At 40.8% G+C, this 16,992-nt stretch overlaps 1 protein-coding gene across 5 annotated transcripts in view; it reads right to left on the bottom strand.

Annotated features, from left to right (window-relative positions):
• LOC150082988 (uncharacterized) overlaps positions 1-16,992 on the bottom strand; it is a 1,785,507-nt gene that overhangs the window by 899,467 nt on the left and 869,048 nt on the right. For all 5 annotated transcript variants that reach the window (XM_090377722.1, XM_090377724.1, XM_090377725.1 and 2 more), the window contains one exon: positions 3,044-3,162. In XM_090377722.1, the coding sequence (XP_090233848.1) occupies positions 3,044-3,162 (119 nt within the window). The remainder of the gene's footprint in view (positions 1-3,043; positions 3,163-16,992) is intronic.

Raw genomic sequence — 16,992 nt, 5'->3', positions numbered from 1 at the left:
ATTGAGAGTAGGAGTGTGCTATAGGCCTAATGACTCTGATGAGTATAATAAGATACTGTACAGGGAAATAGAATGGGCCAGTAAATCAGAGAGTCTTATAATGGGGGATTTTAATTTCCCAGATATTGACTGGAATTTGTGGGTTGGTCACTCACACACAAGCAGAGCTTTTGTGGATTTATTGGATGATTGTTTTCTACACCAGCATGTTCGGGAGGCAACTAGAGGGAGTAATACTCTTGATCTGATTATCAGTAGTGATTCTTCATGCATTAGGAATCTGCAGATAAAGGAACCACTGGGTGGCAGTGATCACAGTGTGCTGAAGTGGGATTTACTCAAGGAGGTAACTACCATCAGAGGCAAAGGGAAGGGTTTTTGCTTTCGTAAAGGCGACTATGATGGTCTGAGACAGTATTTAAATTCTATACAGTGGGACCAACTGATGATGTTACCAACAGCAAATTCAAAATGGGAAGCATTCAAGGAACTAATCTTGGAAGCTACCAGGCTTTACATACCAACCAAGAAATATTGTTCAAGGTTCAGGCCTAAATGGTTGTCAGATGAACTAATGAGACATATGGCAGAGAAGAAAAATGCATGGGATACATACAAATTAATGGGTGACATGGAAGCCTATGATAGATACAAGTTGGTCTGTAACCAAGTCATAAAGGAGATTAGGCAGGCAAAGGCAGATTATGAGAAATCCTTGGCAAAGGACGCAAAGAAAAACAGAAAAGAGTTCTTTATCTATTTAAACTCAAGAAGGAAAGGGATGAATCAGATTGGTCCACTGGATGTTGATGGTTCAACAGTTGAGGATCCTGCTCAGGTGGCTAACAATCTAAACGAGTATTTTGCATCAACATTCACACATGAGGAGTTATTCAGGAAGGGGAATGTCGTAGGTGAAGTAAACATTGGCAGTGAGCTAGATTATTTTCTAATAACTGAGGGGAAAGTGGAGGAGAAATTGCCGAGGATAAACATAAAAAAGGCACCAGAGGTGGATGGGATCTATCCAGTTATATTAAAGGAGGCAGCAAAGGAAGTAAGCAAACCCCTAGCCATAATTATGAGAGCTTCTTTGGACTCAGGGGAGGTACCCATGGACTGGAGATGTGCAAATGTAACCCCAATTCGCAAAGGAGGATCAAAGGCTGACACAAGTAATTACAGACCTGTTAGTTTACCTTCGGTTCCAGGAAAATTAATGGAGGCACTGGTTAAAGAAGCACTGCAGGATCATCTGGACAAGAATTCAGTTATAGCTTAGACACAGCATGGTTTTGTTAAGGACAGGTCTTGTCTGACCAATTTGATTGGATACTATGATGTAGTCACAAAAGAACTGGATGCAGGGAATAACTTTGATATTATATATTTGGATCTTAGAAAGGCTTTTGATACTGTTGCGCATGGAAGACTGCTGCACAAATTGGAGAAGTGTGGCATTGGAGGCAAATTGCTGCTATGGATAAAGGGATGGTTGAGTGGCAGAAGACAGAGAGTGGTAATCAATGGACACTGCTCAACGTGGTCTAATGTTATTAGTGGAGTTCCTCAGGGTTCAGTGTTGGGTCCATTGTTGTTGTTTTCTGTATTTATAAATGATATTGATGATGGTGTATCAGGCTTAATGTCCAAGTTTGCAGACGATACCAAGGTTGGCAGGGTTGTTAAGGACACTACTGATACTATGCTGCTGCAACAGGATCTGGAAAGGTTGAGCAGATGGGCTGAGAGGTGGCAAATGAAGTTTAACATTGACAAATGTAAAGTACTACATATGGGAAACAGTAACCCCAGATCAACGTATCAACTCTGTGGTACTACGCTGACAGTGGTAGAGAATGAAAAGGACCTGGGGGTAATTGTGCAGGCAGATATAAAGTTCTCTGAGCAGTGCAGACGAGCTGCAAGAGTAGCTCATGGTGTCTTGTCAATGATATACAGGAATTTTTCTAGCAGGGATAAGGATGTGATTATTCCCTTGTATAAGGCATTGGTCAGGCCACACCTTGAGTACTGTATACAGGTCTGGAGGCCTCATTTCAAGAAGGATGTAGAGCTGCTCGAACGAGTACAGAGAAGGGCAACAAGATTAGTGAATGGAACAAAGGGTTGCTCTTACGAAGAAAGGCTTAAGTTTTGCAAATTACAGAGCCTGGAGACTAGGCATCGGCGAGGTTATCTGATAGAGGTGTATAAGGCTTTGAATGGCTTGAGCATGCTCAATGCCGATGGGATTCTTCCTCTTGCTCAGAATAATCACCTGAGAGGGCATAAATTCAAACTGAGGAAGGACGGATGTCGGATAGATGTGCGGAAGTTTGCCTTTAGCCAGCGGGCAGTTGGTTTGTGGAATAGACTCCCATCGCTTGTTGTTGAAGTTGATAGCCTAAATAAATTTAAGGCTCAGCTGGACAGGTATTTCGAACGAACGGAGGGGTGAAATGGGAGTAGTGGTTTTTTTTTTTTTTTTTTTGGCTGATGCTGAATAAGCTTGCTTTCTTGCATCATATGCCTCTACTAATGCTAATGCTATTTGTCTTTGTACTAGTAGGTTAATGGGCTAAGTTCAGATCAATGTAAGTCAATATGAGCTGAGAAGTCAGCAGCTACAAGTGATGAGCAATTATCAAGATTCAATGTTGATTCTTTCAGTCACAGAGTATTGTCCTACCAAAGGGTTTTGGATCCCAAAATGAGAAGGGAGTGTGATATCAAATAATTTAAGTTAGAAGGGAGTAATATTAGTTCAAGAAAAAAGAAGATAATTTACCTATCTGAAACTTTTCTAACTCCTTATAACAAAGAACTGCTTATGCAATAAAGAAATAAAAAGAACTATAAATGTAACTTGGAAGTGCACTATATGATCACTATCAACTGTTTGATCATGAATGAGAAAAATGCTTGGGTTTGGAACCATTAACAAAGATATTGTTCCTAGAGTGACACAGACTACTTGTTTATGATGTATGTAAAATATAAAAGACACTTACAATAAACATTAAAAATGAAAGACACTCACCAAATCTTGTATTCGTTTTAAGGATGAACTAGTCAAATCATTCATATCCAGAAAGTTTTGCAGTGCAATTTTCCATACTTTTCTATCACTTAAAACATCAAATAAATTTTGGTGGCTATCTACAAATAATAAAATCAGAGAATATTTAAACCTTAGAAAACTGGTACTAGCATTTTTATTGGGGATTGGGGAGATAATGAAAATGTATTTTAATATAAATATACATATATATATATATATTATTTTATTTATTTATTTTTTTGTTGTTGTTAAATAATCAATGAAATTACAGAGACTTTAAATGTTTCACACAGAGACTATCACTACATCTAGCACAATAATCTGTTGCTACAATGAGTCATGAAATTCATTGTAATGAAAATGCTTACTGTGGATCAGAAAGTCAACTGCACAATGATTTTAAATAACTTCATTCCAGCACCTGGTGGTGAGGTAATCATACTGCTTCTTTGTATTTTATCTGGTGGTGAACTTGGTGCTTCATTCCCACCAAAATAATTTATTTAATCGGGAATGATCATATATTACAGTGAGCTCATTTAAATGGGGAAACTGTGACCCATTATCTACTTAACCCTGGGGCTCACATCCGGTGAGTATGGGCTTGGCACACCCAGGGTCCTGAGCTGGATATCATCATTCTTCCCTCTCTTAGTGATTCCTTTCTACTTCTGACTTGTTCTCTCTCTCTCTCTTTTTTTTTTTTTTTTTGGCTGGTGCAGCATAAGCCTCAGGCTTCCTTACACCATATGGCTAGTAATAATAATAATGATAGAGGATGCAAGGAGCAATTAACAATAGATGCCGCAGTTATGGAGCAAGCCTTCAAGAAGCATCACAACCTATACATGGCCTACATCAATTACTGCAAGGCCTTCAACTCCGTACCTCATAGCTGGCTAATAGAGACCCTGAAGATCTACAAGGTCAACCCGATAGTGACAAACTTCCTAGGAGCAACAATGGCGAAATGGAGTACCATCATTAAGGTCGAGAACATCACAACCAGGCCAATCCCCATTAGAAGAGGAATCTTTCAGGGAGATGCTCTGAGCCCACTATGGTTCTGTCTAGCACTCAACCTGCTGTCCACCATGCTCAGCGGCAACAAGTATGAATATAACTTCAAAGAAGGAAGAAAGAACCTGTACACCCTCATCCACCTGATGTACATGGATGACATCAAGCTCTAAACAGCAACCGAGAAGCAACTCCAGCAACTACTCCAGATCACCGAAGAATTCAGCAAGGACATCAGGATGGAATTTGGTCTAGAAAAATGCAAGATCCACACACTGCACCAGGGAAAGTTAGTTGGCCGAAACTACCAGCTGTTGACTGGTAAATAGATAGAAGCTATGACAGAGAGAGACCTACAAATACCTAGGGATGATGCAGGCTGAGCAATTAGAACACAAGGAAATCAAGAAGTGCCTGACGGAAAAATATCATCAGAGACTCAGAAGCCTGCTGAAAGCAAAATTGAATGGAGGGAACACAGTTAAAGCCATAAACACCTGTGCAGCTCCAGTACATACACCTTCGGGGTCATAGATTGGACTAACACCGAGCTAGAAGATATCATGCGAAAGACAAGGACAATGATGACCAAGGGTTGCCAACACCACCCGAAGTCAGCAGTGGAGAGAATAACAATACCTCGGAAAGAGGGATGAAGGGGGCCTGATAGACCTGATAGAACAACAGAAAACAGCGATAGTTAATCTGAAGGATTACTTCGAGAACACAGCACCACTCCACCAGGCCATAAGAAAGATAGATAAGTGGTATACCCCACTCAACTTAAGCGAGGAATCCCCTCCTGCCCAGACGGTACAAGAAACAAAGTTAGAAAGATGGGCAAAGAAGACACTCCATGGCAGACACTATAATGACCTCCATCACGATAACATCAATAACATTGCTTCCAATGCATGGCTCACAAGTGGGATGCTCTTCCCCGAGACTGAAGGATTCATGCTGGCCATCCAAGACCAAGTAATCAACACTAGAAACTATAGAAAATACATCGCAAAGGAGCCTGGAATGTCAGGTGACACATGTCGACGATGCCACCTGGCCTCAGAAACGATCCAACACATCACTGCGGGGTGCAAGGTGATCTGATGTATTATCCTGGCTACCACGACCAGGTAGTCAGGATAATACATCAGAAGCTAGCAAGGAAATATCAGTTTACCAAAGAAAGTGTACCATAGTACAAGTACAAACCCCAGGCAGTACTAGAGACCCGAACCAACAAGCTGTACTGGGACCGCACCATAATAACAGATAAGACCATCCCTCACAACAGACCGGACATAACCCTTGTGGACAAGATGGAAAAGGCTACCTTCCTGATTGACATAGCAGTGCCCAACACTAGCAATGTCCAGAAAACCCATCAGGAAAAAATTCGGAAGTACATGAACCTGAGACATGAGATCAAGGGGATGTAGCATATGCAAGAAGTATCAAACATCCCAATCATTGTGTCAACCACCAGTATAGTACCAAAGACTCTACATAACAGCCTAGCAGCAATTAGTCTCCCAGAGAACACCTACAAGGAACTCCAGAAAGTCACAATCCTGAACACCTGTAGGACAGTCAGAGATTTCCTCGACTGACAGTAACACCAGACATTACAACCACCCTGCGTACTTGGTAGCAGTACCCGTCACGGAGTGGAATCCCCCAATCAGGGAGAAATAATATAAGAGCAACAATAATAATAATAATAATAATAGTGTCTCATCTCCACATATATGTCCACAAGGAACCAAAAATCTGCCTGACACACAGTATTTTGATTACTGCTCAATACAGAATTAACATTCCACAGAGGGCAAAACTGGAATATTGATTTGCTCAAATTGCAGACAATTGTAACTATGAGGGGTGTTTGTAAAGTTCATGGGCTGAGTATCAAGGGTTTATTTGAGGAGTCTGGTAACATTCTACTCTTCAATATGAAGAAAGTTTTCTCTCAGGCCTCCAGCAATCCATCCACTGCAGCATAGATGTTGCTATTCATGGGATAATGGATGCGATCCAGGTACTTTTTCAATTTAAGAAACAGTTGAAAGTGTGTTGGCTAGATCTGATGAATGTAGGGAATCTTGGACCCAAATTTAAACTCTCATTTAAATTCAGGTCCAATATTTCAAAGCTATACTTATGCAATGCAGCCATGGCAATGACAGACTTGTGATGTTGTTGTTGTTGTTATTTTGGTTTTTAGGAGCCTTAGCAACTAAGGCCATATTGCTCCAGGGATATGCGGTGGTCATTCCCTGACCTTTCTGCATCCTTCGTATTTAGAGGTCATGGGTTTGAACCCTGGTCTAATCAAGAAGCGTGTGCTACGCACTGCTGCTCCTACCCATCTGGCTATGGAGGCACCCCAGACTTGTGAGCAGGTGCACTGTCCTGGTGGAACAAGACTCCTTTGTAATCTTTGAAATATGCCCTTGTGATTCTTTGGACTTTCTGAAGATAATCCTCTAGCAACCCTCTATCAACATCCCCAAAACCGAGACTATCACCTTTCCCGCAGAAGGAATTGACATGACTTTATTTGGAGGGGGAAAAAGAGTTGTGTTTCTCCTCTTTAGACTGCTGCATTGTCTCTGGCTGAAAGTGATGGATGCATCTCATCCATGGCCACAGACATTGAAATGAAATTTGCTGGATCTGCTTGAAAACAATGCAAATATTCACTTAATTTTGATCCAGTCAACAATTTTGAGACCATCGTGCTGATGCCTTTTTCATAACAAGAACCTCTGTTATTAGGTGGTACACACGCACATATTCAGATGAGATGCACAAGATGCTCTCAGTGCACTAAACTGTCACTCATCTATCATTCATCACCAGATCATACACTGTCAACAGTGAAGAATGGACACCTTGCAATTTAAAAAGCCTTCCATTGTGAAAACTCTGACTATTTATGCATCATTTACTGAGCTTATCTTACATTAATTTTTCCATCACTCCTCCAACCATTGCAGTTACACTATTAGTAACCATTATGAAATTTCATTTGGGTGATGTAATTTTGCACCATTTTCTAAAGCAACAGTCTTAAGATGCTGTTGTAGATTTCTAACTCTGTAGCAGCATGTTAAGAGTGGCAACAAGAGGAAGCAATACTTTGGATGTTGTTGTTGTTGGAATGGGGTTTAATGGCGAATGGGATACTATAGCCAAATTGCGCCTGTTACTTTTATCTAGAAGTGACTGTGTACGTTATAGGAAATAGGTCTAAAATTGACTGTAAACATTGATCCCTTTTCAGGTAAGCAAAAAGTTCTGAGAAATTGTTATCATCTCCACATATATGGGATAGTTGTAAAGGTTTTTGTAAATTAAGCTGCAATTTGAAACATGCAATTCTAACTGAATGGTAATGTGCACACTCAATTAAGATATACTTATTGGTAAGTAGGAAGCTACAGTGTAAGCAAAGTAGAGGATCTTCTTCTAGCAGTAAAAAGAGGTGTGTTAGATGTGTATGGCCAATTCGTGCTCTTGCAAGCATGAACTCTTCATGCCTATTTAGTCTGAAACTGGATCTCCACAACTGTGGATTCTGTTTTATCTCAAGAAGTTTGTTTCCTGTCTGGGTATGCCACATTTCAGACCATATCTTGTATGATTGGTTTGAAATTAGAGTAAAGAATTGGGATGGGAATAAAGCAAGCAGGGCACTTTGCTGCTTCGTCTGCACGCTCATTTCCTGGAATTCCGACGTGGCTGGGTATCCAGCAGAATTTGACAGTCAGCTTCTTTTTATCGAGGTTACATAACTATGATCTGATTTATGTGAGAAGTGGATGGGGATGTTGTAATTTATTCTATAAGGCACTTACTGCGCTTAAAGAGTCTGTATATATTACGATTTGAGTATTTAATAGGTTGTTAAGGAGATTCAAAGCCATTTTTATTGCATAGAGTTCAGCTGTATAAACACTGCATTCAATTGGTAGCTGGACAGAGACAATGGATGTAGGAAGGACCACTGCAGCTCCTACGGATATGTCAGTACATTTGCAACTTCCATTGGAGAGGAGAAGTCTTTACCTTTCCAACTTATGATGGGTGTTGATTTTGGGAGGGATTTACCATTCGGTTTTTTGACTTTGTTCCAAATTTTTCTACTGTCTATATTTTTAGTAATGGTGGAAGCAAACTGGATCCAAGGGTCTTTTTTTGCCTTTTTCTGCATGTATCAGGCCTTAGCTTTAAGTTTCTTGAAGTTAATCAAGTTGTTAGTTGTTGGGTGTTTACAACAGATTCCAAGCTTTATTCTGTTCTTTTTTGGCATCACAGCATGCATCATTCCACCAGATATTCGCATGTCTGTGAGGACCAACTCTGGTTTTAGGTATAGCAGAGGTTGCAGCTGTTATTATCTGTGTAGTAGTGTGGTCAGTAGCATCATCTATATGCTGGCCTTTAATGATTTGATTATCAAAGGAAGCTGCATTGGTGAACTTGTTCCAATCTGCTTTGTTAAATTTCCATTTTATGCGGCTGGCTATATGTGAAGTTCTGTGTGTTTGCAGTTTGCAAATAATCGGATAATGGTCACTATTCGGTGGGTTATTTGAAACTAACCACTGAATGACTGGGAGCAGTTTTAGTATTAGTAATGGCCGCATGGTGCAAGAAAGCCTATGGCTTATGCTGCACCGGCCAAAAAAAAAAAAAAAAAAAAAAAAAAACGAATAAACAATGATAAAAAATAATAAAATAAATTTTTAAAGAAATCTATTAATTTTAAAGATTACTATTAATATATATTTTTAGTAGCAATGGGTAAAATAGATATTTCTCCCTCTCCTTTCATTATGCCATTGTGTCATAATATTAGGTATATAAATTTAATGATTTTCTATTATGACATTTAGAAAAAAGTACTGGAACGTCGTTCTGGCCTGAACATACCACTGGTGTCACCACAAGTTCTCTATTTCATATAACAATAGCAGCCTGACAGGCATCACCACTTTTGGCAATCTTATCAGTCACTCGATATCCTTTCACCTCTCCAATCACCACGAATGACTATTATCCATCCGTAACAGCAATGTGCCAAAAGGAAATGGCAGCCAAACTCTCAGCAGATACACAAATGACATGGCAAACTATATTCACACACTGTTTTGAAAAAAGAGCTCTGCATAATATGCTTCTTGTTTCCCTCATTCCTTCTTTCCTGGACAAGAATTCATTTGACTTGGTATAGACAACTCAGTCTCTGTAGTGAACACTATTACCAAATGCTTTCTTTGCAGATGAGTTCAGATTCAGTGCTGAATTTGATTCTCAGAGTGCTCTCATTTTGAAAGAATGAAGAAGACACTTGAAACTTGAACCCCTATAATATTATAGAAAGGAATCACTGCTGTGGCAATGATCTCATAAATTATCATGATAAAGTCCGTCAAGATAATTTACACTTTAATAAAAAATAACTTGAAAAAATATTTTAAAGGTGTAAGGATAAAATCCTTGATCCTATGAATGGCTCTTCACAGCCACCATGGGCAAATATACTCAGGGCTCTTAACTCAAAATTGTGGATGATGATGTTAACTCTTCCACAGAAGGCTTAGCTGGTCAATAAATCCTTCTAAGCATGGATATTCTTCTGATAGAATGAGCACTTCAAGCCAAAATATCATACAGTACATGGAGGATTGTATACATTCACCTCCTTCCATGCCTTTATTACCATAAAGCTTTCTCATCAGTTTGGATGCCAGGAGTGATTACTTACAGCAAAATGCCTGTGTTATGCAGGACCACTGCCACTCGGATTGGGTAGTCATAATCTCATGAGTATAGTTTATGGAAATATTCAGAGAATTCCACCAAGTATATATTTTTGCTGATATCTCAGATTTTATAGCCGGAATACTAGTGTTTATATTGAATACTGTTGTGCATCACCTATGAGTTGTAACTAGAAACATTATTAATATAATGTTTAGGATAAAGTTCCATATTCATTATACAATGTATATGATTCATTACAAAATTAGCATTCCATTTTGTAATGCTAATTTTGTAAGGAAGTGACATAATTCAAACACTGACTGCTTTTATTCTAATGAAATTATGATGGTGTATACACAGGAAATAACATTCTTTACTACATCAAAAACCAGGAAAATACAGAAGTAGTTCAAATAATATCAAAAAAGAAGAAAGCTATGTTTCACACCAGTTAAATAAGTACAAATTTGAATGAAGTGAAACCATCTGAACAAATAAAAAATAGCTGTCTGCACAAATAGGAACTCAGTTAATGTGAACAGGCCTTAAATCACTTCCAAAGAGTATACCTAGCATCCATCTATCCATCCATAAAACTCATATAATCAATATATTCTAAAAATCATATATTAAAAAAAAAACAGGGAAATGCAACCTACCTGCCTGGCAGCAGAAAGACTGTGAATTGAATAATTAAGCATTACAAAAATATATTAAAAAAAAAATGAAATTTTTTATTCATTATTTATAAATTTACATTCATCAATTAATGTTCATCACTTGACCACTGATATTTTTGTGGCAGTTATGGAGCAAGCCTACAAAAAGCACCACAACCTACACCTGGCCTACATCAACTACCGCAAAGTCTTTTACTCTGTGCCACATAGCTGGCTGATAGAGACACTGACACATTTCCTAGAAGCAAATATGGCAAAGTGGAGGACCACCATCAAGATTGAGAAAATCATGACCAGACCAATCTCCCCGGAATCTTCCAGGGAGATGAGCTGAACCCATTATGATTCTGTCTAGCACTCTACCTGTCCAACATGCTCAACAACAAGTATGGATATACACTTAAAGAAGGGAGAAAGAACCTGCACACCCTCTCTCACCTGATGTACATGGATGACATCAAACTCAATGCACCAACCAAGGATCAACTCCAACAGCTACTCCAGATCACTAAAGAGTAAGGGGCTCACATCTGGTGAGTATGGGCTTGGCACACCCAGGATCCTGAGTTGGATATCATCATTCTTCCCTTTCTGGGTGATTCCTTTCTACTTCTCTCTCTCTCTCTCTCTCTCTCTCTCTCTCTCTCTCTCTCTCTCTCTCTCTCTCTCTCTCTCAGGGTAATAAGGAATTTTTTTTTTTTTTGGCCAGTGCAGCATAAGCCTCAGGCTTCCTTGCACCATATGGCTAATAATAATAATAATAATAATAATAATAAAGCACTGACATCAGGATGCAACTTGGCCCAGACAAATGCAAGACCCATGGATTGCATCAGGGAAATCCTGTCGGCTGAAACTACCAGCTGAAGACTGGTGAAGAGATTGAAGCCATGACAGAGGGAAAGGCCTACAAATATCTGTGGATGATGCAAACTCAACAGTTAGAACAAAAGGAAATCAATGCTTTCCTCACTTATTTGGTTTTTAGGAGCATTAGCAACTAAGGCCATATTGCTCCGGGATATGCGGCGGTCATTCCCTGACCTTTCCACATCCTCCGTATTTGGTGGTGACGGGCTCGAACCCCGGTCTAATCAAGAAGCATGTGCTATGCACTGCTGCTCCTTCCCACCTGGCTGCGGAGGTGCAGCCAGGTGGGAAGGAGCAGCAGTCAATCTAGAGACTGACCATAGCCTGGGAAGAAGGAGGCAGTGGTTTGACAGACCTCATTGAACAACAGAAAAAGGCAAATAACAACCTTATGGACTGCTTCCAGGGAAAACAAAATGCCACTCTACCAAGCAATAAGGAAGACAGACAAATGGCACACACTACTCAACCCCAGCAAGTAGATCCCACTCTCACAGACAAAAGAAACATGGACAAAAAGATGAGCAAAGAAGGCACTCCATGGCAGACATTGAAACAACCTCCATCAAGACCACATAGATAAGATAGCTTCCAACACATGTTTCAAGAGTGGAAGGTTCTTCTTTGAGAATGAAGGATTCATGCTCATCATCCAAGGCCAAGTAATCAATACCAGGAACTACAGGAAATACATCAGGACCTGGAGTGACAGAAGACAATGTCACCAGGCCCCAGAAACAATTCAGCATATACCAATCGATCAAAGAAAGTGTACTGGGTTATAAATACAAACTCCGGGCTGCATTAGAAGCCCCTTCTCACAAACCATACTGGGATTGCACCATAATAATGGACAAGATAATCCCAGCCAAACATAAACACCTCCACAGTACCAACTGTGTGGTACTACACTCAGGGAAGTGGAAAGTGAAAAAAGACCTGGGGGTAATTGTGCAGTCAAATATTAAGGTTGCTGAGCAATGCAGACATGGAGTCTTGTCAATGATATATAGAAATTTTGCTAGCAGGGACAGGGAGGTGATTATCCCATTGTACAAGGCAATAATCAGACCACACCTAGAGTACTGTGTACAGGTCTGGAGGCCTCATTTTAGGAAGGATGTAGAGTTGCTAGAACGAGTACAAAGAAGGGCAACAAGATTGGTGAGGGGTACAAAGAAAGGCTTAAGTTCAGCAAATCGCAGTGCCTGAAGAGTAGGCACCTGCAAGGCAATATGAGTGAGGTGTATAAGGCCTTGAATGGGTTGAGAAAGCTGAATGCTGATGGGATTCTTCCTCTTGCTCAGATTAAGAACCTGAGGGGGAATAGATTCAAATTGAAGAAAGACAGTTGCAGAATAGATGTGCAGAAGTTTTCCTTTAGCCAGTGGGTCGTTGATTGGTGGAACAGACTTCCATATCCCCAGGGACTCACATCTGGTGAGTATGGGTTAGGCACATCCAAGGTCCTGAGCTGGATATCATCATTCTTCTATTTCTTGGTGATTTCCTTCTACTTTTGACTCTCTCTCTCTCTCTCTCTCTCTCTCTCTCTCTCTCTCTCTCTCTCTCAGGATAACTCAGGCATTTTTTTTTTTTTTTGGCTGATGCAGCATAAGCTTCAAATTTCTTTGCACCATTTAGCTAATAATAATAATAATCTTTTCTTGTGGCATTTGATAGCCTAAATAAATTTAAGGCTGAGCTGGACAGGCAATTTGGAACAAATGGAGGGGTGAAATGGGAGGGGTTTTTTTGGTTGATGCTGCATAAGCTTGCTTTCTTGCATTGTATGCCTCTACTAATGCTAATAGCCTTAATCAACAAGGAGGAAATGGCTACCTACCTGATCGACATAGCAGTGATCAACACTGATATCCTCCAGAAAACCTACATCAAAAAGATCAGAAAATATTCACCCAGAACTAAGACAGCAAATCAAAGAAATCTAGCATATGAAACAAGCAATGACAATTCCAATCATTGTGACAACCACTGGCATGGTGCCAAAGAGCCTCCATAAGAACCTAGCAGCAATGTCTCCCAAAGAACACTTATATCAACTCCAAAAAGCCACCATCCTGAAAACTTGTATGATAGTCAGAGAGTTCCATGACCAATAATAATAATAATAATAATAATAATAATAATAATAATAGAGGGGCATGATGGCCCAGTGGTTATGACACTGGACTACCAGCCTGATGAACCTTGGTTTAAGTACTGCCTTAGTGGAAGCAAATGCGGCTCCATCCATCACACTGGGAGATCGGTATAATAACAGTAAAAAAAAAGAATAATAATAAATAAATTAATAGTAATAAAAAATTAAAAAATAAATAAACATCATGAAAGTTGTTCCAAGGGACCTACCTACCTACCCCAAGGGCGGAGTGGCAGCTAAGGCATATTGTGGTGCCATCTGGCATCACTCCCGAGAACTTCCACTGGACATAAGCCGAAGCTAAACAGGTCCACCTCCATAGATGGATGATGTCGAATAGAAATATTAATCATACTGCATCGAGTATGGCACAGGATAAAGTCACTCGCATTCAGGCCTTAGGCAGAGAGGTCGGTTCGAAAAATCAGAGACGTCTCCTGAGGAAGACAGTGGAGCAAGTGGCGCTGTTGTCCATATGGCTACCACAAGAAAAGGGCAAGACCACCCAGCCACACCAACAGAAAGTGCTTCCTGTGCAACTGCGTTAGTGACGACCGAGTAATGGAGAAAATGCCAACACATGAAGCGGAGCATCGAAATGAATACATACTTCGTGTAAGCATACTACGAAATAACGAAGCTGGAGACTGATATGACAACTTACATGGTGAGACTACATACCAAGTGCTGGAATGATTCCCAAATATTCAGGTCAGTGAACAGTGATAGCAGAGCAGAGCAGAGAAGGACCACTGTCATGAAGAACCTGATAGCTCCTGCAATCTTGGAAAAAATCAAGAAAGATATGAGCAATCAACTACAAAGGATAAAGAATATGGAACCAGAGGAAGAACATACCACCACTGAACCAGAGGAGGAAGAGCAAGAAGAAATACAACCCACAGCAGCTGAAGTGGAAAGAGATGAGGTCATGATATCCAGAATAGAGGATGAGTGAAAGAAGGCCCTAACAGAATTCAAAGGAATGGACCCCACGAAGACTCATGTGATACCAAAGCAGAGGCCGAATAGAACCTTGTACAGAGTCAGACCACCTCAATCAGCACATAATACTGCATTACCTTGACAGCAATGGTGCAACACTGGAGGCCATCCACACAGCCGTGTATTGTGCTGCGTTAGCAGCCATGAAGATTAATGGAAGAGAAACGAGAGGCCAGCAGCAGAAGAAACCACCAGCTTGGGAAAGAACACTTCAGCAGAAGATAGAAGAACTAAGAGTCAAGATAGGTCAATTGACCCAGTACCAACGGGGCACTAGGAGTAAGAAATTAATTGGAAAAGTGAAGAGCATCCTCAAGAGAGAGACAGCATCCACAGCAAACATGACAAAAAATCAGAAAATAGGAGAGTACTTGGACACATTGAATCAGAACTTCTTTGCACTCAACAAGAGGCTACGCTGATACAAAGAGAGCTCCCAGAAGAAAGTAAACAACCAAATCTTCGATGAGGACCAAAGAGGCTTCTACATGAGTCTCGGAGAAGACAGAAAAGAAGGGAACAGACAACCCTAGCATAAGACGATTGAGGAGTTCTGGGGAAACATATGGAGCAGGGAAGTAAGACATAACAGCCGAGCTCCCTGAATAGAACTAGAACGCAAGAAAACCAAAGCATACAACAAATGAGAGGGTGGGAGATTCGGGAAGAAGTAGAAGTAAAACAGACGATCAAGAACTCTCATAACTGGCAAACTCCAGGAATAGATAATGTCCACAACTACTGGTACAAGAAGCTCACTTGCACACACACACACAAGCACCTGGCAGAGCAGTTCACTTGAATGATAAGGTACCCAGAGACAATCCCAAAGTTTCTCATTTAAGGAATCACATATCTGAAGCCTAAAGATGAAGACACAAGAAACCCTGCAAAATAAAGGCCAATCACCTGCCCCTAACAATGCACAAGATCCTGACCAGCTGCATAACCAGAAAGATATCAGACCACTTGGAGAGCCAGAACATAATGGCTGAACAGCAGGATGCAAGGAGCAATTAACCATAGATGCCACAATTATGGAATAAGCCTACAAGAAGTGCTGCAACATACACACAGCCTACATCGATTACTGCAAGGCCTTTAACCCCATGCCTCATAGCTGGCTAACAGAGGCGCTGAACATCTACAAAGTCAATCCGATAGTGACAAACGTCCTATAAGAAATAATGGCAAAATGGAGTACCACCATTAAGGTCAAAAACATCTCAACCGAACCAATCCCCATCAGGAGAGGAATCTTTCAGGGAGATGCCCTGAGCTCATTTTGGTTCTGTCTAGCATTTAACCTGCTATCCACCATGCTCAACAGTAGCAAGTACGGATATAACCACAAAGAAAGAAGGAAAAACCCATACACACTCACCCACCTGATGTACATGGATGACATCCAGCTCTATGCGGGAACCAAGAAGCACCTCCAGCAACTACTCGAGATCATCGAATAATTCAGCAATGATATTAGGATGGAATTTGGTCTAGACAAATGCAAGACCCATGGATTGCACCACGGAAAATTAGTCAACCGAAACTACCAGCTGCAGACTGGTAAAGAGATCAAAGCCATGGCAGAGGGAGAGATTTAAAAATACTTGGGGATGATGCAGGCTCAGCAGTTACAGCACAAGGAAATTAAGGCCTGCCTGACCAAAAAATACCATCAGAGACTAAGAAGCCTGCTGAACGGAGGGAACACAGTTAAAGCCATAAACACCTATGCAGTCCCAGTGCTAACATACTCCTTCAGGGTCACAGATTGGACTAACACCAAGCTGGAGGATATCATGTGAAAGACAAGGACAATGATGACCAAGAGCCACCAATACCACCCAAAGAAGGAAGCCTGATACCCCACTCAACCTAAGCGAGGAGTCCCCCCCCCACTACAAGGAGGCACAAACGAAGCTACAAAGATGGGCAGAGAAGGTACTCCATGGCAGACACTGCGATTATCTCCATCAAGATACATAGATAAAACTGCTTCCAATGCATGGCTCATGAGCGGGACACTCTTCCCTGAGACTGTAGGATTCATGTTCACCATTCAAGACCAGGTAATCAACATCAGGAACTATAGAAAATACATTGCCAAGGAGCCTGGAGTGTTCGATGCGGGATGCAAGTTCATCACCGCGGGATGCAAGGTGATCACCCAGACTGAGTACACTCATAGACATGACCAGGATGAGAAGCTAGCAAGGAAATACCAGTTGATCGAAGAAAGTGTACCGTACTACAAGTACGAGCCCTAGGCAGTACTAGAGACCCCAACCCACTAGCTCTACCAGGACCGTGCCATAATAACGGATAGGACAATCCCGCACAACAGATTGGACATAATCCTTGTGGACAAGAAGGAAAAGGCTACCTATCTGATTGACATAGTGGTACCCAACACT

The sequence above is a fragment of the Mastigoproctus giganteus genome, chromosome 7, assembly GCF_048544385.1.
Source record: "Mastigoproctus giganteus isolate SK-2022 chromosome 7, ASM4854438v1, whole genome shotgun sequence".
NCBI lineage: Eukaryota > Metazoa > Arthropoda > Arachnida > Uropygi > Thelyphonidae > Mastigoproctus > Mastigoproctus giganteus.
This window is presented reverse-complemented; position numbering and strand designations above follow the sequence as displayed.